Below are 24,675 nucleotides of genomic sequence, written 5' to 3' on the forward strand. Positions count from 1 at the left end.
GCACCCCGAGTCTAGCGGGCCCTTGGCCACAGAGCACCAGATGGATCTTCACAGAGATGCAGGCCCACGGTTTTAGTCTAGCTTTTGAGGACAGATTTGTGCCGCCCAGTTTACTTCGAGCTTGGGACCACCTCAGGCTGGCCCTTAGGCAAACTGCTTCTGTAGTCTCAGAGGAGCGGCTTCGGCAGCCATTGGAACCCCCTGATCCGTTTACCCAATGGCCACATGTTGTGGACCCGACCTCATGTATCATGGGGAGCGTTGAGTATAGGATTTGCTAGGTCCCTTGGAGACTGGATCGCACACAGACAGTTACCCTTGGAGGTGCAGGAGAGAGTCTTGACAGGGATCCGGGGTAGAGATAGGCTCGGCATCGACATCGACTCAGCTATTCCTTAGGAGTGGCTGATTCCTATCCCATACCCGACCCCCCCTGTGTGGCTAGGCGTGTTTACGAGGCATGATATTCTTGTGGCAGTCCATGGAGTGGATAAGGGCAGCAGTCTGCTCACCTTTTCTATCGGATCTCATGGCAGATTAGAGATCCGAGCTCCCTTTAGAGGATTTCAGTGGCTGCACCCTACAGAGGGTGAGGGTGATTGGATCTCAGGCTCAGGAGTGGCACATAGACCCCCCACCACTTGCCAAGGTGGCTAGGGAGAGATTCTAGCAGCTATGCATATGGGAGTGGTCACACGCCTTTAGTGGGACCGGGCAAGTAGACATGGCATGACCCCGTTGATCGGGAGGAGACTTTGACTCTGGATGCTCCCTTCTTTGCATATACAGCGTGGTTAGGTCGTAGGATCTAGATGCTAGAGATTGACGGCGCCCCGGGAGCAGTAGCACACCGGCAGTCACACAAGGCCTCTCAGAGTGTTTCCTCTTAGATTTTTGGAAGAGGCTTTGAGACAGTTTTCAGCCTAGAAAGATTACCCTCTTTCTTTGGCTGATGGCACACAGGAGCTTGGCTTTTGGCAGTTGGAGGTAGGCCAGCAGCTTGCCTGCCCCTAGGAGTCTTAGTGACATTGTCTTTGGGATTGCCCAAAGGCTTAACAAGTTTGGCGGCGGATTCTCTACATCTTCACTATGGACAGGGCATCGACCCGGATCATTACATGAGGCATTGTCGCTTGGGCCAGAGAGGCAGAGATGGTCAGGGCTTATGAGGAGGATGGGGGAGGGCTAGCCTTTTAGGTCTTTCACCACTGCATTTTCGCAGTACCAGTCACAGCCCCACCTACAGCTCACTGGCGACCAGGCTCATGCCAGAGATGGGAGATTTGCAGTAGCATTGCAGCCTGGCACATATGGCAAGCTAGATGTAGCGAAGCCATTAAGGGTGCCCACACTCCGTCAGCTGAGTCTATCAAGAGCATTTGGCTCGATATCATACATACCCTCCATGGCGAGTGGGGGAAGTTGCAAGGTGGATTTGATCGCATGTGGAAGCTGCGGAAAGCTTTCTTGAGGCCTTGGCGGCTTGGCCCTTTTCTCAATAATACAGGTAGTGACCCCACTTGGCACTACAGCCTTCTGGAGAGGTCGACCAGCTCTCTGTATCGTACAGCCGACAGCCACAAAACCTCTTGAGCATAAAAAATGACTAAGATCTTGCGTTACACCCTTAAACATGTAGATATGAGGACGATCAGGGAACAGTAGCACACACAAACATGACAAAGGCTCCTGCTTTTTCCATAGAGATTTAGTGTTTTCAAAACCGTCTACGCATATTTAACCATGAAGTCTTCCCTGTTCACCTTTGACTCTGCTTCGTCCTCTGTCCTAAGTGTCCCATTCCACTACCGGGCCATGGAAGACTAAACGCAGCCCACAGGTTCGACTTCGTGCTCCGCCCTAAGTGTCCCATTCCATTAGGCCTTGGAAGACTAAACGCAGCCCACAGATTCCGTCTACGCACATCTAACCATGGCGTCTTCCCTGGTCACCTTTGACTCTGCTTCGTCCTCCACTATAAGTGTCCTCTTCCACCCGGCCTTGGAAGACTAAATGCAGCCCACAGATTAGAACCTGGAAGATCCATGCGATGTATTTTCTCCTCTCCTTCTGGAGTGTTTCCCACTTAATTCCAGCAGGTCTGGCTCTGATACCAGTGTCAAGTTGATAGGCTAACAGACCCTGTGATTCAGTATAAACAAAAAGGAAAACACTAACTCATAAAGTCACTTTTATAGGCCGCCTTTAAAGCAAGCGGCCTATCTCATAAAAGCTACTAACCCTCAGTGACGGGAAAGTTTGGGGGGCTGTGCAATTTGGAGATGGAAGGAGAGATGCACACACATGGAACAGAGGACAAACTCTAGCAAAAGAAGGGGCGGGGGGCACTTATGACCGGTGGGGTCTCCTGCACATGAGACCAGCGGGGGCTCCTGCTGACATTATCTTGACTAAACAGCCATTCTCAAGCCTTTGAAAAGTTAGACACCTTGTCTCCTTTTTCCAGGTTTGTTGTGGACGAGTTGTCTGTGCTAGAAGTACTGTATCATTTCTGCTAGGTGAACTCTACTATACTCTTTGGAGAGGAGGATATTTTGTAATTTCAAGTCTCTTTTATAAAAGTATGGAGAGGGATGACAGTGCTGGCAATGGGAAAATCTTTACTGTGAGCTTGGGGGGTGATGAATATCAGGCAAATAGCAGCAAGTGACCTGTTGATGATTGCAGCATTGGTAATTCCTTTTTCAAACAAAAGCGAATGGATGTGGAGTTGGGGACAGGGAAGATGATGTGCATAGTAGTTCTGCAGGAGAGATTTTGTTAGCATGAGCAATGTCAGGCTCTCATCAAGCCAAGTGACACAATTTTTGGGATGATATCTTGTGTGATGATGACCATAGATCTGGATCCAGCAGGACAAGCATGGATAATGAAGGGGGCCCTGGACAGGGCCCACAGATGAGGTTATCTGGATATTGTGAGACAATTTTGATTTTCTTCAGGCTGGAGGTTATACAGGAGGTGCCCATGGGGCCGGGGGGGGCGGTGTGTGGTGTTTGTGTGTGTGCTGTATGTGTGTCCGCCCAACCAGAAGGCCGTTGGACAAACAAGATGGGGGGAAGAGGTGAGGGGGGTGAGAAGGGGCGAGAAGGGGGGGTCTGCAAGATGAAGGCGGAAGGAGAGGAAGCATCAGGTGAAGGGGGGGATGCATGCACATGGAACAGAGGGCAAGCTGCAAAATTTTGACTAAAGAGCCATTCTCAAACCTTTAAAATTCTGACACCTTGTCTCTTTTTTGTTTTTCAGGTTTGTTGTGGGCAAGTTATGCGGTAGAAGTACTGTACCAGCTACAAAGAACAACATTCTCTGCTAGGTGAACTACCATACTTTCTGAAGAAGAGGTTGATATCTGGTAACTTCCAGTCTTTTTATAGAAGTATGGAGAGGGATGACAGTGCTGGCAGTAAGCAACGCTTTACTTTGGGCTTGGGGGATCATGAATATCAGGCAAACAGCAGCAAGTGGCCTGTTGATGATTACCCCATTGGTAATGCCTCTTGTAAGAAAAGTCAATTGGATGTAGAGCCGGGGGACAGGGGAGATGATGTGCATAGAAGTTCTCAAGGTGATATTTATCAAGCACGAGCAATGTCAGGCTCTCATGAAGTCAAGCAACACAGTTTTTGGGATAGTATCTTGTGTAATGATGAACATAAATCTGGATTCAGTAGGACAAGCATCGATAATGAAGGGAACCCTGGACAGAGCCCACAGACAAGGCTATCTGGACATTGTGAGACAGCTGGCTTTGATTTTCTTCAAGCTGGCGGCTACACAGGAGGCAGCAACAGTTTATCTAGCACTGTTCCTAGCTGGGAAGTGGGAAATAGCTCTAGGGAAGCAATTCCCACAGCTGGAACGGGAAACTGGAGTAGAATTGCTGCTATATCACACACAGGCATGGCTTGCTTCATGGGGGGTGCTCAATTAGATGAAAATGGCATGAGCAACTGGGGAAGTTCATCGAACCAATCTTTGGAAAACATAGAAGGTGAAGGCTTTGTATTGGATGATCACAACAGAAAGGTGCATAGAATTGCAGGTAATCACATGGGCCAAGCTGACTACAAAATTTCTAATGTAAGGACAGGTGTTGAAGATGGAAAGTATTTGGATTCCTCTAATCATTCGTTTTCGTTGTCACTCTCTGAAGTGGAGGACGAAGAAAAACTCTCCGATCGTGGCAGTGTTGCTTGCAGATCGTTAACCCACTCTGCCAATAACAGGCTTGATCACGGGCCTGAAGTGAGAAGAAGCTCTTGCAAAAGGAAGTTATCTACCACTGGTCTTGCTGACATCTCTCCTTCCCAAGGTTCACATTCCTCTCTCTGGAGGGAGTCTCTTCCTTCTGGCACTGGAGGAACCGGGTCAATCAGACAAGATTCTAATGGTCTGAGTTCTTCTGCCAGCTTCAGTATTACCAGTAATGATCCTATGATACAAATTTGGGATGATTTTCCCGATGACAGAACTCGCTTCACTTGTAACACCAACCATTCTCTTGAGCCTCTCAGGGGTGGAAATGGGAAGGCCTCAACTTCAGATGGAATTGGTGATGGCTGCCCAAGGACACTTGAAGACCAGTCAATCAGCATGTTACAGGAACCTAGTTATTCACAGCTACGCTCTCTTTTTGCAAGAAATTTGAGCAGATCTATGCCTGCTCCACATTCACAAAACTTTTACTCGAGAAGGGTGGCTTTTGCTGAACAGCAGGGAGGTGAATCTGGTGAAAATGGTACAAGTATTGCAGGTGATATTGATCAGTGGTCTACTCTGTTTCCTGAGAGAAGCTCTACCTCTTTGGTTCCTGTTACTTGTGGTGGCATCAATCCTTCTAGGAGAGGTAACCCAACAGTTCCCAGATTTGTTGTCAGGGAGAGGGCCTCCAATGTGTTTGAAGGAAGTCGCATGAGAGGCACGTCAAATAGGGTCTCTAGAGTGACAGGAAGAGCATTGTTGGACAATAGATTAGTAAGTCAGGATACCTCTGGTCAACTTCTTATTGGTGCCACAGTGAGAACCATAAACTCTTCCGAAACCAGAGTTGCAAATTGTTTTCCTAATTCGGGTGGTGCTTCTTCTTCTCACCTTTCAGCATTATTGTCAAATAGTCAAAGCTCTGGCATTTTTAACAGCAACACACCTCTTCCTGTTCTGCCAGCAACAGTGAGCGGCCGCCCAACTCTCATAACCTCAGCTCTACCACCCAGAGGTTCACAGTCTGGTTTACATCCCTCAGGCTCTCGTGCAGCGTTGTTTGTGGATGGGCGGGGTGAACGTATCCCGGGAGCACCTATTCAGAGTATACTTGGACTTCCCTTTCATGGTCTACACATGCTACCGGCTGATGGGGAGCACCGTCGGAGGTTTCTTTCGGAGGTTTGTGCTTGTTGTATAGCTCATGCAGCATCTGTAATGAGCAGTGTGTACAGTGTCTCTAATGTAGGTTCTACAAGGTGTTTGTTTGGTGATAATGCTAAAGGCAAACTGTTGATTGTTTTTTATTTTTTGGGTCACATGGGCAGATCTTATCTACATTGGAGCATGCTTGGAGAAATGAAGATATAAATTTTGAGGTGAGATCTTTTTCCAACATGGGACTAATGGTACTTATTTGACAGCTCAGCCCTGACTCCCAATCTGTAGTGGTGTTCCTTCTTTGGCGCACCCTACTCATGTTCTTCCCATGCTTTTTCCACCTGCATGCCTCCCACTTCTCAGCTGTGCGCTTGCCTTTATCTTCTCTCCCTCCCGCATGTTTGCCCATGCCTCCTGCCCAGTACCGTCTCTACCATCTCTTTGGCTTTTCACTCAGGTTCCTTGTCATTATTTCTCTCTCATCGCATGGCACATTGATGTCACATATATGTAATTTAAGATGGTTTAACTTAATGTGCATGTTTTCACTGACATGCAATCCAAAGATTTTTGCTTCTATATACTCCTTTATAACTACACTCTGTTTCAGTGTTTTTTAATACACTCTTGCTCTGTCACTCAAACACACACTCACATTCACACACCCCAACCTCAGCCTTGGATCTCGCGCTTGCTCCCTCTCTTGCACTGTCCTCTCTCTCTCTCTCTCTCTCTCTCTCTCTCTCTCTCCCCCGCTCTGCAGAAGCTATTAAACTTTCACACTTTCTCTTGCTCGTGCTACCCACCCTCTCGCTGTCAGGGCGCCTTGTGGAAGCAATGCAATAAGTAAGCTTAGAGAAACACACGTCTTCACACTTGTACACTGCTGGGTTCCAATAGCCTGCACTAACATAACATCCCCCATTCACCCCCCCTCCCCACTCTTCTCTCTTTCCTCTCTGGAAAATAAAAGTAAAAGCGATGGCTGAACAACTGCAAAAGTAACCTCACTTGTGTTCGCTAACAAACCGGGTAGGCAATCGATTGTACAGTCTCCGGTAGATTCAACCTTCTACTTCCTCCTGCTGCTGAAGGGTGCAAGTATGGTTGCATTCCCCCCCCCCTCCCCGCCCCGGCCCCACACATCCTACCTCCCCTTTTGCTTGTTAGCCAGTAAGCCCAAAAGTGGGGGGTTGCGCCTTTTTACCGCTATTTAAGGGCGTTTTTGCGTGGCAGCCCTTGGGCAGGCTGCTGTTTGGGTGCGCAAACTGCCCTTAAGCCTGCTTCAAAACTGACTTGCACAGATGCTGACTGTGTCTGTTATGTTCAACTGTGTCCATCTTGCATTTGTCTGTTGTTCTTTAGTCCCCGATCTGCTCATTCTCATGGGACTTTCGCCTCCGGGCATTGATTATCCCTTTTCGAGGTGTGCATGTAGTCTAATTGTGAGACTAATGGCTAGATGCTAGGGTTTAACAAAGAAGAAATGACAGTGGAAGATTAAAAACACACAAATGCAAGCACATTAGTGATTCGGTAACGTACTACTGTATCTCTACATTATTGTGTGAGCAAATGTCCAATTTACAAAAAGATCGTTCCACAAATAGCACAAAGGTAAAAGGTGACAAATTGCAGAAAAATGTGCAAGCTGGTGAAACGTTGCTGCCTTCCCCTGATGCTGGTTGACTCTATTGCCGCGTGCTTGCTGATGCTTGCTTGAGTGCTCCGTTTGAACCACTTGACTACTGCAGATTGATTGATAAATGAAGTGGGGAGGGGAGAGGTCTATCTATAGGATTGCGATTGACCAGAGATGGGTTTCATCACTCCCTCAAAGTGGATACAGGAAAAGCAGAGCAGGAGCTCATATGGAGACCCAAGGAGGAGAGAATTTACTGACTATGCACATAGAGGTTGAGACAGAGGAGCATTACATATGTCGCTGCCCAGTATACTATGAAATCCACGGGAGGTTTCATTGTCTATTCCATGAGGGATTTGGCCCACTCTCTTATGATCATTGACTTCTTGGAATAGCGTTGCCTAGGGCTCTTCCTGCTTGAGCTTTGTAGACACAGGGACACTTTCTTGAGAGAGCTTCGGCCTCAGCTACCTCGACCCCTCCCTCTCTAGCCAACCATCAGGAGTTTTTTTATGGACCTTGGAGGAGGAGGACGCCCATACAGGGGATCCCACGCACCCACTTCGGGCTGCTGTGGACCCACCTCGGGCTGCTTTGGACCCACCTCGCCCAAGAGGAGTTCCCTTGGACCGAGCCTCCGCATTCCAACGTGACCGAAGCCCCTTGCCCCTGGACATTGGCCATGATCCCCTCATCAGCTCTAGATTCAACACGTGCTTCATTGCCATCGAGCTACCTTTCCACATGACATAGTTGAGGGAGACCTTTCGGCCATACTCATTGGCCCCATGCTTGATATGGTGGAGAGTGGTATGCCATCTATTGGGGGCTGATGCTCCTCTCATGTTTCATGTTCCTAATATTCCATGATGAGATTTCCATGGACAATTTTGTGTCACTCCAGTGAAATAGTTTGTTTTGTTTCTAGTTTATTTTCCTTTCCATGATGAGATATGCCATGGACACTATTGTATCACTTTGGTCTCACAGGCCCATTGGGTCTTTAGTAGACATTTAATATATCTTTCTTTCTTTCTTGCTTAGATCCTTTTGTTAGTTATCAAAGTGCAACCAAAACGGCTAATTTCATGACCCAGTGTCAATAATCACGGAAGACAAGAAAAAATAGATGGGGATAGAGAGGGGCTCTTCCTCGTTGGCTGGCCGCTCTCACAAGGCTATCTGCTATCTCATACAATTTATTTTTGAGGGACAATCAAACAGGTGGCTTGTAATGCCAAGTGACCTCATTGTCTCTAACCATGAGGAAAGGATCGCTACCTGTCAAATCCCCATAGGATCTCCTCGTGGAACGCTCCTGGTACATGACTCGAAACCTGCAAAGAAACCAAACAAATGTGAAGGGGGTGCAAGCCTGACTCACCTCCCAACCTTGACAGCCGTGGGCAAGCCCACAAGACTTGGTTGTCCCCACCGAGCCACGAGCTGAGCTAACTAGATGGACATAATGACCAATCTCTACCTCGTGACGTCCCATATCGCCACGAAGCTACCCTCGCAAGCCTCGGACCGTTGCCAGCCTCGGCTGCATGAAGCAGGTGCACGTCTGCACTAGATCCAGGCTCTTGACCATAGAGCTCTCACAAAGACACGTGAGACTCTATATGACTAATGACTAACCTTGGCCACCCTTTTATAGGCTCTTGGCCGATCATCGGGCGTCCACACTTGGGTGCCCACCCGTTAGTCTATCCCTAACACAGCTCGCCAATCAGCCTGCCTAGCTCCAAGCTTCCCCAAACCTCGAAGCTAGTCTTGTGTGCGTGTAGCACACGGTAGATACACACTGTGCACATGACATACTCCCCTTCCTCTAAGAGCTCACTCCTGAGCTCACTTAAAAGCCAGGGTAATCCTCTGAAGAGTAGTCAATGTCTCTCATGTAGCGTCCTTCTCAACACGATCCTTCCACTTGATCTTGTATTCCGTGATAAGCTTATTACGCAATCTTCTTTCACGAAATCCAAGAATCTTTTCAGGTGCGTGTTCCAATGTGTGTGAACAACTGCTAGTATGTATAAGTCTCTTATGTATGAGCAGCCTCTTAAAAGGCATATGTGGTGGCATCATATTTGGCATATGTGGTGGCATCATACTTAGAATATTTGGTGGAATCTTATTTAGCATATGTGGTGGCATCAAATCAAGCATATGCTTAGAATATGGAATGAGGTTTTTGTTAGAATGTATAGCGAAAATATGAGACAAATGCAGTAGAGAGAAAAACGCAGAAGAGAGAGAGAGAGAGAGAGAGAGAGAGAGAGAGAAGCTATATAAACTCTGTTCTATACACAAGATCCGGTACAAAAGGTGTGGAGGACCAAGGGTGGTATTTATACCATCCTCCTATGTCGGTCAATCAGGCAAAAAAATGGTGATGTCCACGACTCCAAACAAGTGGTCGGCTAGTAAGAGAACAGTCGGCCAGGTACAGGGCATGAAGTCGGCTAGTACAGCACAAGTCGGCCAGCATACAACAGCCCCACGACCAGTAAAAAAAATGGAAAAAAACATGGAAAAATGGGAAAAAAAGATAAGAGCTCATGGGCGGGCACACCCACAACAAAGGCCCTTTGTGAGCACTATGGTACACACAGGAGATGACTGCTAACGTCCCCTCTCAGCTCCTGGATGTGGAACCAACCCCAGTGAGCTGGAGGGCTGCCGGAGCATTCCTCCACATTGTCCTCCGTCGAACAATAAACAAGCAAGATGTCACTAGCCAAAATCTTCTCACGAACAAAGTGAGATTGTATCTCTATGTGCTTGGTCCGGGCATGGAAGACCGGGTTTCGAGAAATAGCTATACATCTTTGGTCATCGCACCGGATGATCGTGGGTTCCTTCTGTCTCGCCAAGCAACCTCCGCAACCACACAACCTCACAAGAATCACCACAAGCAGCCCGGTACTCTACCTTTGTAGATGATAAGACAATAGTTGGCTGCCTCTTGCTGCTCCATGAAATAGCTCCTGAGACAAGGGTAAATCCGTAGCGTGATGTAGATCTCTTCGTGTCTGGATCGCCTCCCCAATTTGAGTCACTCCAACCTTGGAGTCGGACTCCATCCTTCGTTCCCCTTCTAGTGTCATAGAAGAGTCCAAGATCCTTCGTACCCTGCAGATACCGCAAGATTCGCAATCCTGTGTCCCAATGAGTCTTCAAAGGCATCTACATGAATGAGCTCAACAGCCCCACGAGAAAGCTCAAGTCCAATCTCGTGTTCAGTAACCAAATCAATGAACCAACGAGCTTCCGATACAGAGAGATATCAATCTGCTCGCAAGAATCATTCACTATAAGCTTGGTGTTCAAGTTCATCAGTGAAGTAATAGGCTTGCAGCTCTCCATCCCAAAGCCCTCAAGCAACTCATGAACATACCGCTGTTGAGAAACAAAGAATCCCCTTTGGGTCTGCCAAATCTCCAATCCCAAGAAGAAATGGAGTAAGCCTAAGACTGGCTCGCTGAAGCTTGACTGGCTCGCTGAAGCTCCCGCCCCTCCCTGCTCGCGTTACCTGCACACCTGCGCCCCCCCCGCCTACCTGCCTGCTCGCCCCTTCGCGCCCCCTCGCCTACCTGCCTGCTCGCCCCTTCGCGCCCCCCTCATTCCTTGCGCCTCCCCTTGCCCCCTCCGCTTGCCTTCGCTACTGCGCCCCCCTCCCTCGCTGCACTGCCCGCCGCCCCTCCTCGCCTTCGCGCCCCCCCCCCTTCCTTTTCGCGCCCACCTCCCCTCTGCAGCGCCCCGACCCCCCCCTCCACCAGCTCTTTCTCCCCTCCACCCCTCTTGCGCGCAGCTCCCCCCCCCCCCCAGGGCTACTCCTTCGCCGCTTCGCCCCCCCTCCCTTTTCTTGCTGATTTCCGCTCCCAGGGGGGTTTTTGCCTTTTTTCTTCGGCCTTCGTCTTCCGCCTCTCTGTGTGCAGCTCGGTTCTTGCAGGATCTCCGCTTTCGCCTCGCCGTTGCCATAGCTTCAGACTCTGATGGAGGCTCCTCCCGCCCTGCCTCAGAGGGACTCCCCCGCAGCCCCCTCGCCCGCCCTTGAGGACACTCCCATCAAGCTTTCTCTTTCGCCAAAAGAGGAAGCGAGCCTCACCGCAGAGGTGGAACGCCTCCAGGCTCATTCCACCATCTGCCGTATAGTCGGCACTCGCCCCAGCAGAGGGGAGATCCGGGATCTTCTCTAGGCCCGCCTTCTTGCAGATGTGGACAAGATCCTAGACGTACAGCTACTGGGCCGTGGACATTACCAGATCGAGTTCGAGACCGCCCAGAGCGTGGCCAAGGTCCTAGCCATGAGTCCCCTTGACATCAGGGGTGCTCGGGCTTTCTTCAGACCTTGGCAGCATGGCTTTGACCCAGCAGCGGCTGAGCAGGGAGAGCGCCTTTTCCATGTTACAGTTTGCTTCCCTGGACTCTGCCGGGAGTATCTTCCGCTCCTCTCTAGGCTAGGAGCATTGGTGGGCTCGGTACTAGAGACTGGCCCCACAGCAGCTTCAGTGGTGGCCAGAGCAGCTGGGCTACCTTCTGTCAGAGTTTTGGTGTCTGACATCTCCTCCCTTCCTAAGGTCATTCAGCTACCTAGGATAGGGGGGGGATGGATTGATCAGAGAGTGGAGTTCTCGGGGCTCCCGAACCAGTGCTTCATTTGCAGGCAGGTCGGTCATCTGGCCAAGGCCTGCCCTCGCAGGAGACCCCGACCCTCACCACAGCAGCAGGCCCCTGATGGCCCGCCCACAGATGAGGCTCGGCGCAGGTGGCCTCCGGGACATCTGCTCAGGCCACAAAGACCTCGGAGTGGCAGCCTGGACAGGGGTGCCGTCGAGGGAGACAGCCACAGCAGCACGCCCAGAGACCGCTGCAGCAGCAGCCACAGTCTCAGCATCACTGGGTTCCCGTGAGGAACAGCTTTGCTCCCCTCCAGGAGGAGACCCCTGCGACGACTGAGAACCAGGAGATGCCAGCACTCCCTCCTTCACCCCCCCCCACCCCCGCCCCCTCCCACCGCCTCGCTTCCACCTTCGCCTCCTCCCGTCCCCGCTCCGGTTTCGGCAGCGGCTCCCTCCCCCCCCCCTCCCCCCCCCCCCCCCCCCCCCGCCTGCCTCACCTTCCCGGGAGGCCCTGGCAGTCCCCTGGCGTTCACCTGCAGTCCGGAGGGCGTTGAGCACCGACCAAGCTCGAGCACCACAGAGGAGACCTACCATGCCGATTCGGGCTTCACGGATATCATCTATCCGCAGTCGGCTGAGTCGCCTCGGCATTAGACAGCGCTCGGAGGCTTTTGATTACGCCTTCACACGGCTTTTTGGAGCGGAGGGTCCCCATGAGCCAGCACCCATCCGAGTTCATGTAGTGATACCTCCGGCCCGCGGGGAGGAGGCACTTGATTTAGCGGTGGCCTTCTCGTTTTCTCTATGTGGCCCATGCGACCGGGAGTGGGCTCTAGAGCTCGCTCTTAGCACTTTGAAGACTCAGGCAATTGAGTTTTCTCATCATGTGAGCGATCTGGAGGTGACAGATGTGATAGGCCGACTATGGGAGTTGGCTCATTTTTTCTTGGATCCCGAGAGAGTGGATGCCTCAGGGATTCGTCATTTGGTCGTTCGCATAGTGGCAGACTTAGCACGCGACCCTGGATATGTATGTATACACGAGGTTGCTCTGTCAGAGCGGGAGGCAGTCGCCATGGCCCACAGCCACTGGCGCCTGATCCGTGATTCTTGCAGTACACTGGGTGGGCAGATTTGCAGCCGCTCGGATGGGGACTACTCTCCATCCAAGCCGCTTGCGAAGGCCCGCCGTACGGCTGAGACAGCATCCACCTCGGTAGGTCATCCATGAGGATCATCTCATGGAATGTACAGGGCCTTGGCGGAGCACATTTTATACGCTATCGTGGTTGCTTGAGACAGGAGCTTCAGAGATGCCTGCTTGGTGGCAGCATTGATATTTTGATGATGCAGGAGCACCACTTGGGTGAGAGCAGGATCCGGAGATATGGTTCGGTGATGCCTGGTAGATGGGACACCTTTTGGTCTGCAGGGTTTGGTCCTTTGGGTGGATAGGGAGGAGTATGCATGGTCATTGCAGATGTATGGTTGCAGGTCATTGTGGATCCAGGGATCATTGTGCCTGGTAGAGCACAGTATGTCATTCTGAGGATGCATGATGAGCTATTGGGCGTGCTCAACGTCTATGCGCCCAACCATGCTAGTGCCAGAGCAGAGTTCTGGACCCAAGTTACGGATGCATTGCCAGAGGCCGCACATTGGTGTGTCGGGGGAGACTTCAACATGCTTGAGGACCCGGCCGATAGGGTGGGAGGCAGTCATGTTACAGTGCACGGCACGGAGCTTGCAGCTTGGGACCGGTTTTGCATGTCACTGAGGATCACTGATGCATGGCAGCATGGGGCCTTTTCCCGCTCTCAAGACAGTCTTAGTTTCTCTCGGTCGGATCGCCTGTAGGGAGGGACTAATCTATCACGGATTGATCGCTTTTATGTGGGCGACTGGTTAGGGGAGCGAGGGGGCTCCGTCGGCATTCTCGCTGGCACCTCATTTTCAGATCATGCGCCAGTTATCTTGACATTGGAGGAGAGGACACGGGAGCCCAGCTTGCAGTTGAGGATCCCAGAGAGGGTACTTACAGATCCCAGTCTCACTGAGGACATTGAGAGGATCTGGCAGAATAGTCAGTGCTCTGACCTGGATGCAGCAGGCCAGTGTGCCCAGGGACTCATCGAGCTTAGCTCTTTTTTGCACGCTGCAGCTTTGACACGGCTGGGAGAGATTCGCGAGCGGGAGCATCGACTGAGACGCAGCCCTTCTTCGCTTCAGCGCCTTCAAGAGCAGCAGCCTGCATGTGAGTGGGTGGCGTCCCAGCTGAGCCAGGCACGCCAGGAGGTAAGAGAGGCAGAGGAGCAGAGACATGAGTTTTACTATCGTCGTCAGGCCTCTCAGTGGATGCAGCTTGGTGATAGAGTGATTGGGGAGTTTTTTGAGATCACTGGATCCCGCCATGCTCGAGCAGGAGTCCGTCAGCTTGGTAGGCCGGATGGATCGGTAGCTACTGAGCCCGGGGAGATCAGAGCCATTGCCACTGCATTCTATAGAGACTTGCTTTCAGCGGAGCCAGTCACTGAGGATCGGGATGCTTGCAGACAGACTGTGTGGACCCTTGTGCAGAGGAGGGTCACAGATCGTATGCGTACAGTTCTTGGTGCGCCTCTTTCAGAGATTGAGCTTGTCGAGGCCTTGAGGGTCCTGCCGCGACATAGTTGCCCAGGGGAGGACGGACTGACGCCGGCCTTTTTTATGCGCTATTGGGACCTTTTGGGGCCAGGCCTCCGCAGGGGCTTTCAGTATGTTTTGGACACTGGGGTGATGCCACAGAGCTTTTCAGAAGGGGGAGGGAGTATCAGATGATATTCGGCATTGGAGACCTATTACGATCCTCAATACTGTCTACAAGGTCTTAGCCAAGGCCTTGAGTTTGAGGATCCAGCCCTTCCTGGGGGAGTTGATTCATGCTACCCAGACAGGATTCGTCAAGGAGCGCAGTATCCTTGACAACATCTTTACTTTCTGGGAGGCGACGGCCCGAGCTAGATTTCTTGGTGAGGACTTGGTCGTGATGCTTCTCGATTTTGAGAAGGCATACGATAGAGTTGATTGGGATTTCTTAGAGGGCACTATGCTTCGCCTGGGCTTTGAGCCAGGCTGGATTAGAGGGGTGGCGGCTCTGTATTCCACAGCTCGTAGCCAAGTGTTGATTGCAGGAGGACGGGGGTCGAGTTTTGAGCTGACCAGATCAGTCCGTCAGGAGTGTCCCCTCGCCCCTTTTCTTTTTCTCTTCTTTGCGGAGGCTATGAGCATGTATTTGACGGCAGAGGAGGTTGGTTTGAGAGGACTCCAGCTCCTAGTCCGGGGGGAGGACCTGCTTGATGCTGAGTTTGCTGACGACATGGGCTTATTTTTGCATGGCCAAGAGGCCAATCTTCTTCGGGCAGAGCAGTCGCTCTAGGTTTTTAGTGCAGCTCCGGGAGCATTGATCAATTGGCGCAAGACAGTGGCCTTTTGGATCAGCAGTGCTCCCACTCCGGCATGGAGCTCGGACCCCGGTTTTAGATGGATTCCTCCTGGCATAGTAGTGCGATATTTGGGATGCCAGATTGGACTAGATTTGTCACCTGAGCAGCAGATTGCCCCGCTTCTTCTGAGCATTCGGAAGAAGCTTTTGTATTGGAGTACAGCTCAACTATCCTTGGCTGGGAGGGTGGTGGTGGCAAATCAGGTGCTGTTAGCGACCATGTGGTACATTACGTCTTGCTGGATCTTTTCGAGCTCTTGTATCAGCCAGGTACAGAGGCTGATCAGGAACTTTCTTTGGTCTGGGCGGGACGGTCAGCTAGCCCGGGCAAAGGTTGCATGGGCAGTTATTACACTTCCGCTGGCTCAGGGAGGCTTGGGCATTATAGATCTAGTCGATCAGAGTAGAGATTATTGGGGAAGCTTATTGTTCGAGGGCTGCTTCCAGGCGCAAAGCCGTGGAAAGAGCTTCTCTTGCAGTGGCTGCAGGCTCGGGCTCCCCCAGTAGGGGGCTCTTGGGCACCAGAGATTCGTTGGATCTTCATAGAGATGAGGAGGACAGGCCTCAGTAGAGGATGGGGTGACAGATTTGCTTTGAGCATCCTGAGAGCTTGGGAACTGCTGAGACCGGGGCTCTCTCAGCGACCTCCTTCTTGTGTTGAGGAGTGGGCCAGACAGCCGCTCATATGGAGCCCAATGGTTCGCACAGAGCAGGGTCATATGCTGGGTTCTCGGCCTCGTCTAGCCTGGGGACCTTTAGCGGCAGGCCCAGCACGTAGTTTTGGAGACTGGCAGGCCTTCTGCAGTCTCCCAGAGGAGATCCAGGTGGAGAGGCTGAGTCACTTCAGAGGGGGGTTGATTATGAGAGATGATATTCAGGAGGCACTCACAGAGGAGTGGTTCACGCCTTTCGAGCTAGTGGCCCCACGGTGGATGGGAGCCTTTACATAGTTGGAGATCCTGATTGCTGTTAGAGCTTGCACTGAGGATGGCAGATGCCTCTACTATGAGATTCACGATGAGGGTAGACTTCAGAGAGTAGAGGTGGAGTCGCCTTTGGTTGCAGAGTGCACCTTTCAGAGGATACGGGTAGTGGCCGCCGCTTCTCGGAAGTGACATATTGACCCCGACCCTGCAGATGTGCTCCCGGATTGGCGCATATGGGCATATGCAGCGCGCCCCTTGGCCCGGCTACAGTGGGACCCTGGGGAGTACGAGTGGCATGATCCTTATGCATCCCTTGAGGCCACAGAGATCACCTTTTTCCAGTATACTGTTCGGCTGGGGCGGCATATTTTGACGGCGAGGAGGATGGTATCTCCAGCTGCAGCGGGGCACTGGCGGCTATAGGGACTCTCGTAGGAGTTCGTGGAGGATTTTTGGGCTCGGCTCTGGGCTAGTCGAGAGGCCCGTAGGATCTCGACTTTCCAGTGGGCTGGTCGCCCACATGGGCTCAGCAGTTGGCACCTGGCTTGTTTACAGCGGTCTTCCGGCGGCCTGCGTTCGATGCGGCCACTCTATGGAGACACAGAGACATTGCCTATGGGATTGCCCTCAGGCGCAGCAGATTTGGCTGCGGATGCTGCGTATTCTGGCTCCCCTCTCTCCAGAGGGTATGTTTACGTGTCTGGTTCACCTGGAGGGCTCGATGTTTCACGGCCTTTGAGGGGGGACTGGAGCCACCAGCAGAGACTGTACGGGGGATTTGGCAGGAGTTGATCCACACCCTGCGAGGACAATATGACCGCATCCGGGGCGACTCGGATGAGGCGATCTTGCGGCGCCAGGCCTTTCACACCACCTGGCGCAGCGGCCCCTCTATACCTTACACACGGGATCCCCCCGTTGGCATTACAGGCCACCTGTTTGGCTTTTCCCCCCTCCTATTGTATGATTTAGCTTCTCAGTCCTTTGTACTGATGCTTGTATTTTGCAGCACCTAGGGAGAGTCTCCCGAGCTGCCTTGCTGTATTCACTGCTCTGGTTCTCTTATAAGCAGGAGAGATCTTTTGTAGCCCTACGGGCGTTTTTATATAACTAATGAAAGGATCTTTTCTCGGAAAAAAAAAAAAATGGAGTAAGCCTAAGTTGGTCATCTCAAACTCGTTTGACAAGGCATCCTTCGTCACTGTTGTGTGCTCCACATGACAGCTGGTGGGAATGAGATCATCCACATAAAGGATAATCAACGTGACCAAACCGCGTTCTCGAAAGAGATACAAGTTAGGATCTGCAACTGATCTTTGAAATCTTGTCCGTAGAAAGACGGAATCAATCTTCTGATTCCAAGCTCTGGGAGCCTGCTTAAGACCATACAAGGCCTTCCGCAACCTGTAAACCATCCCCTTCGATCCCGGAACCTCAAAGCTTGGAGGTTGCTCAACATACACCTCCTCTTGCAAGTCACCATTAAGGAACGCGGATTTTACATCCATCTGATATACGGGCCACTGCTGAGAAGAGGCAAGGGCAAGAACAGTCCGAATCGTGGTCATCCTTGCTGTTGGTGCAAAGGTATCCTCATAGTCGATGCTAGGCCGCTGAGCATACCCCTTAGCCACAAGTCTGGCTTCGTGCTTGTCCAGTGACCCATCAGACATATACTTGGTCTTAAAGACCTACTTGACACCAATGACTGACCGTTTTGACGGCCTCGGAACCAACTCCCAAGTTTAATTCTTCTCTATGGCATCCAGTTCCACTTGCATGGCTTTTGTCCAAGTCTCTTCAGAAAGAGCTTCCTTCTCAGAAGTGGGCTCTTTGTCCCGAATGATACGAGACATCAACAAAGCATAGTTTACTTGTAATAGCTCCGTTGAATGACTTTTGTCACGAACTCTGTGCAATCTTCAAGGTCCGTCCTTTGTGGTCCACTCGGAGGGAAGCTCCGTAACACCTGACTCTCGAAGGGTGTCTAACAACCACTTTGGTACTCGAATAGAACACAGAGTCTCTTGTTGTTGCTGGGGCTCATCTCCAGTCTCGGGCTCGACCTCTACAACTGACTAAGGCTGTCTAGCTAGAACAATAGACTAGGTAGGAATCATTCAGACTTGTTTGGTTCTCCAAGAAGTGGCGGCTCATCAACAGTGGAAGCTAGGACATGCTCATCAAAGACAACATCTCTGTTGACAATAACCTCGTTCCGCTCTGGGTCATACAACCTGTAGCCTTTGGAAAGAGAGTTATATCCCACAAATACAAGCTTTTGGGACTTCGAGTCAAGCTTCCCCCTCTCTTTCTTTGGAATGTGAACATAGGCATCACTCCCAAACACACGGAAATGAGAGATATCTGGTTTCCTGCCGAAATAAGCCTCAAATGGAGTCATCTTTGGTACTGAAGTCGTCAGAGATCGGTTGAGGATATGGACAGCCGTAGCCATGGGCACTCCCCAAAGTGGACGAGGATGCTCGAGCATCGTCCTTGCCATCTCCACCATAGTACGGTTCTTTCGCTCAACCACTCCATTCACCGAAGGTGAACCTGTATTGGCTAGCTCCGGCTTTGTGTGGGAGAAAGAAGGAATTAGGGTTAGGTTAATTCATGTGTGGGAGACATACACAGAGAAGAACAAGGGAGAGAGAGAGAGAGAGTTGTGGGGATAAGTCAACTCATGAGGCATGAGTGTGTGACTCCCCTATCACACATGTATATTGCACTAGTACACATAGTGCACTTAGTACATTAAAAGTACTAAGTGTACTATGTACTATAACTTATGGGCTTGTACACACTATAAGGGTGGGCATAACGCCTTTACCCCAACAACCTCCCACTTAAAGGCAAAGTGCCCTTAAATGAAGGAAAAGAAAAATCAGCATGTACATGATAATATACAAGGCCAAATCAAGGCTGAAACTGGCCTCATCCAATGCCCATCAAGTGTCTGCAATGAGCAAACCGCTCCGGAGGCAAACTCTTTGTCAACAGATCAGCCGGGTTGTCATCCGTATGAATCTTAACAAGCTGAATTTGCTTATTCTCTATCACCTCTCTGATAAAGTGATACTTCACATCCACATGCTTCGTCTTTGCATGAAAGACAGGGTTCTTTGCGAACTGGATGGCACTCTGACTGTCACAATGCAACAATGGAATATCCCCTGTATAACCCAAATCAACCACTAACCGAGATAGCCATAATGCCTCCTTGCAAGCCTCAGTGGCTGCAATATACTCGGCCTCTGTAGTAGATAAGGCTGTGCACTTCTGCATCCTGGATATCCATGACACAGCACCTCCTGTGAATGTAAACACATAACCGGTAGTAGACTTCCGGTTATCTGGATGACCGGCATAATCCGAATCCGTGTAACCATGCACTAATGCATCCTGTTTGCCAAAACAAATGCACATATCCTGTGTGCCCTTCAGGTATCTCATGACACCTTTCACTGCTTCCCAATGCTTCTTGCCAGGGTTGGCCATGTATCTAGAAACCACTCCCACTGCAAATGCAATGTCCGGCCTAGTAGCAACCATGGCATACATGAGACTACCACAAGCTGAAGCATACGGAATCTTGGCCATATCAGCCCCGTCTCTATCCGATTGTGGGCTGTCCATAGCACTGAGTTTCACATATGGAGGCAAAGGAGTACTAGTCTTCTTCCCCCCCCGTCCATATTGAACCTCTGCAAGACTTTGCCAATGTATTCCTTCTGAGACAAATACAACACATGCTGATTTCTGTCCCGAAGTATCCGCATACCCAAGATGTGATTTGCATCACCCAAATCCTTCATATCAAAGGTTTGATGCAGCCTCTGCTTCAAGGTATCCATCTCCTTACGAGATTTCTCGGCAATCAACATATCATCAACATACAAGATGAGGATCAATAGACTGCCATCCAAAGCTTTCTTGGTGTACAAGCAGTGATCTATGTCACTTCTCCTGAATTTCTGGGATTTCATGAATGTATCAAATTTATGATACCATTCCCTTGGTGCCTGTTTGAGCCCATAAAGATTCTTTTTCAGCTTGCATACAAGCTTCTCCTTTCCACTCACTGCATAACCCTCTGGCTGCTGCATATATATCTCCTCATGGAGATCACCGTGAAGAAAAGCAGTCTTCACATCCATCTGAATCAAATCCAGATCATCATGCGCAACCAAAGCTAACACAGCTCTTAAGTGTGGTCATTTTGACCACTGGAGAGAAGATCTCATCAAAGTCCACACCATATTCCTGCTTAAAGCCCTTAGCCACTAACCTGGCTTTGTATCTTGGCTTTGCATCAGGTGCAACTTTGAGCCTGTAAACCCACTTGCATGGCAAAACCTTCTTGCCTGCAGGCAAATGCACCAACTTCCAAGTTCCATTTTTATGCAGAGAATCCATCTCTGACTTCATGGCATGCTCCCATAGAGCTTTGTCTGCCCTCTGTAAAGCCTCCTTATAACATGAGGGCTCCCCACAGTCAGTAAGCATCAAATAGTCAACCCCTGGAACAAACCTGTCAGGGGCTCTGGAGGGTCTAGTGGACCTCCGTACCCAATGACCATCATTTGCAGGTTGCTGTCCAGCTTGCATATCACCCATTGGTGGCTCCTGTTCCATGCCATAAGGCTGAATATCATGCCCGGTATCTCCTCTAACTGTGGTATATCCATAGGGATATCTTCTGCCATCTCTGGCTGTCCATTTGGACCATTTTCAGCACCATTTAAGGGCTGGTTTTCTTGCTGTAATGGCTGATTTACAGCCCTTTGTTGTTGTCCATGATGTCCATCATCATCAAAGATGACTCTGTTAGGCTCCTGTTGCCTTGCAGGCTCCTTATACATGCATGTTTCATCAAAAATGACATCATTGCTGCGTATGATCTTTCTATTCATGGGATCCCAAAGTCTATACCCCATTTCACCTCTGTCACCATATCCTAGGAATATGCATTTGTGAGACTTAGGATCAAGTTTGGTGCGCCACTTTTGCCCTTTGGCTTTACATCTTTGGCTTCATCTTTCTCTTTGTCTTTGCCTTTTCCCTTTTCTTTTTGATCATTTTTCCATTTGTAGCATTGCTTTTTAATGTGTCCCTTCTTGCCACAATAATGGCATTCCAAATCCTTTTTGGAGCGAGACTTGCTCCTTCCCCTTTCTTGGCTTTTCCCCCTTTGCTGGGATCTCCCACGTGCATTCATTGCATTGGACTTTCCAGCAGAGTTGTTTTTCCTGTTCATCTCTTCTTGAAGAAGAGCACCCTCAACATCTGCATATGACAGCATAGCATTCGAATTGCTAGTGGCTGTCCTGAATGTGTCCCAACTCTCTGGCAAAGTGCATAACAGAAAAGTGGCTTTGAACTCATCGTCCATTGCCAACTTTTGATTAATGACCTGGCTGACAATACCATTAAACTCATTGAGATGGGCTGTCATAGATGCCCCTTCCTTCATCTGAAGACCTATGAGTTTCTTCAACCAATACACTTTGCTTGAGGCACTTTGTTGGGCATACAAGTCCTGCAATCTCTGCCACATTCCCCAAGCTGTCTTCTCTTCACGAATGCTGAAAAGTAAAGAGTCTGACACAGATAACATGATAGTAGATCTTGCCAGCTCATCCATATCTTCCCACTCTTCAGCAGTAAGAGAAGCGGGCATCACACCCCTTTCTTTGATAGGCTTGTGCTGCTTTTTCTGGAGCAACACATTGTAGCACTGGGTTTGCCAAATATCATAATTATGCGAGCCTTCAAGTTTCTTGATGTGAAGCAATGAAGAGCTCTCACCTGTGGTTGCCATAGCAATATGCAACCTGTCAATGCCTGACTCCCTACAAAATGTGCAAACACTGCACCAAAAGCACACAAAGTGCTCACAGTTTTTCTCCCAAGCTTTATCTCCCACTGCGGAAGCACGAATGCAACTTTTCTCCCACTTTATGTGATGAAATCACCAAAATCTGGTTGCTGCAGATTTTGGACAGCACCTTAAATGTGCTCTGTTGCCCTTCCAAAGTACTGTACAGCAGTACCAAGTGCTCACCAATGATGTACCAAACCTGTACTGGCAAGTACAGTAGCTGAAATTGAACCTTTTGGTCACTCAAAACAGTGTACAGCCATGCCAAAACTTGCACAAAGTTGTGCCAAATCTGTACCAGCAGGTACAATAGCAATAAATGCTCTCCTGGCTGTCCAAATGAGTGAAAATCAGACTTTTACAGTCCCGTACACTGCATACAACAGTCCCGAACAGAAATTGGGCAAAAGCCCCTTGACTGCAAGCTGATTTTTGAGGATTCAAGGCATAAATGTCTTGCCTGCTGCTTTGCCAAGCTCAACAAGCATACGAACTTGAAAAGCCCCTTGATTTAAGATCAATTTCTGATCATACATGGTACATTGACGCACATGAAGGCATCTAGAGTGTTCACGATGCTTCCCCCTGGCCACATATACATCAAATACATGAAAGCCCCTTGATTTACAGGCACATTGAGTGCTTGTAAGGCATCAACACATTATCCACAGCATCAAATGTGATTGCCTGCATGCAAATCAATCCAATCGGCACAAAAGCCCCTTGATTTGCACTGCAATTTGCTGCAATTTTGCCCAAATGTGCGATTTTTCACATCATACAGCATGTATGAGTGCTTAATTGCACAATTACATCAAAAGCCCCAAATTTTGACATTCAATTTCCTACAAATTGATCCTGATTGTGACCAATTTCCTGCAAATTGATCCTGATTGTGACAAATGTCACCCAATTTTGCCAATTTTGCTCAAAATTGAGCAATTCGACACCTGTACCTGCTCAATTGTTGATTGTACTTGCTCAATTGCAAATCCCAAAAAAAAATTGAGGAAAATACCTTGTAATTTTCTGATTTTTCTTTTTGTTGCAGGAAAATGGGGTTGATGATTTTTGCTGCTGTTGTGCAGAAATGGGTAAGTGCAGGCGTACAAGGCTTCTCCTAGCTGCTGGTTTTGTTACTGTTGTAGAAAGTGAGGCCAGAAGGTGTAAGGCGATGGCACAACGTACAATTCGTTGGCTGCCCAACATACGTGGAGCGAACGAATTTGCCTGAGGAGAGATTCGCTGGTACACGCACAACAGATACTCCTCGCTCGCTTGCTCGCCTTCGCCTTCAACATGAGTCAACGTGCGCGCTAGCCTTCTCGCTACCTCAGCCTCGCTACGGGTGCTTTCCTTCCCTCACGCCTGATTGCTGCCTTCGCATAGTGTGATTACCCCAACATGGCTGGACACCGGGTGCGGACGAACTGGACAGCGATGGCCATGTGAATGCGCACGGATGCGTCGGAGGAGGCCAAAACTGCAGAGAAAAGGTACCCTGTCCGTGTAAGCACAAAGTGGGCTGAGCTCTGCTGGCTGAGATGCAAGGACCGCCCGTTGGCTGGCTATTGATGGTTCTCCAACTAGCGCCGGTCAGCCAACGGAAAGGGGCAGAGGTGGTTCTGCCTGCAGTAGTGCCGCCAAGACTGGCTGAGCAGAGCGATGGCATGCGGGACAGTCTGAACGGAAGTGCAGCCAGCAGCTTGAAGGCGCACAACTGAAATGGGTAGCTCCAGGAGTGACTTGCTCTGATACCAGTTGTGTGGGAGAAAGAAGGAATTAGGGTTAGGTTAATGCATGTGTGGGAGACATACACAGAGAAGAACAAGGGAGAGAGAGAGAGAGAGAGTTGTGGGGATAAGTCAACTCATGAGGCATGAGTGTGTGACTCCCCTATCACACATGTATATTGCACTAGTACACATAGTGCACTTAGTACATTAAAAGTGCTAAGTGTACTATGTACTATAACTTATGGGCTTGTACACACTATAAGGGTGGGCATAACGCCTTTACCCCAACACGCTTGATGGCATGTTCTGCACAAAACCGCTCAAACGCATTAGGCATCACTCCCAAACACACGGAAATGGGAGACATTTGGTTTCCTGCCAAAATAAGCCTCAAATGGAGTCATCTTTGGTACTGAAGTCGTCGAAGATCGGTTGAGGATATGGACAGCCGTAGCCATAGCCTCTCCCCAAAGTGGACGAGGAAGATCACGATGCTCGAGCATCGTCCTTGCCATCTCCACCACAGTACGGTTCTTTCGCTCAACCACTCCATTCACCGAAGGTGAACCTGTATTGGCTAGCTCCGGCTTGATGCCATGTTCTGCACAAAACCGCTCAAACGCATTAGGCATCACTCCCAAACACGGAAATGGGAGACATTTGGTTTCCTGCCAAAATAAGCCTCAAATGGAGTCATCTTTGGTACTGAAGTTGTCGAAGATCGGTTGAGGATATGGACAGCCGTAGCCACAGCCTCTCCCCAAAGTGGACGAGGAAGATCACGATGCTCCAACATCGTCCTCGCCATCTCCACCACAGTCCAGTTCTTTCGCTCAACCACTCCATTCTCCGTAGGCGAACTTGTATTGGCGAGCTCCCGCTTGATGCCATGTTTTGCACAAAACTACACAAACGCATTAGAAGAGAACTCTCCTTCTTTGTCAGCCCGAAGAGTCTTTATGTGCAATCCAGACGACTCCTCCACCATAA

General features: G+C 49.9%; 1 protein-coding gene across 3 annotated transcripts in view; it reads left to right on the forward strand.

Moving 5' to 3' along the window:
- The window catches only part of LOC147629860 (uncharacterized), a 43,895-nt gene that overhangs the window by 14,676 nt on the left and 4,544 nt on the right, over positions 1-24,675 (forward strand). For all 3 annotated transcript variants that reach the window (XM_086811392.1, XM_086811393.1, XM_086811394.1), the window contains 2 exons: positions 3,268-5,403; positions 5,550-5,600. In XM_086811392.1, coding sequence (XP_086667518.1) covers positions 3,400-5,403; positions 5,550-5,600 — 2,055 coding nt within the window. In that variant the 5' untranslated portion in view covers positions 3,268-3,399. The remainder of the gene's footprint in view (positions 1-3,267; positions 5,404-5,549; positions 5,601-24,675) is intronic.

This window comes from Cibotium barometz, chromosome 17 (assembly GCF_041138505.1).
Source record: "Cibotium barometz isolate CiBa-2024 chromosome 17, ASM4113850v1, whole genome shotgun sequence".
Taxonomy (NCBI): domain Eukaryota; kingdom Viridiplantae; phylum Streptophyta; class Polypodiopsida; order Cyatheales; family Cibotiaceae; genus Cibotium; species Cibotium barometz.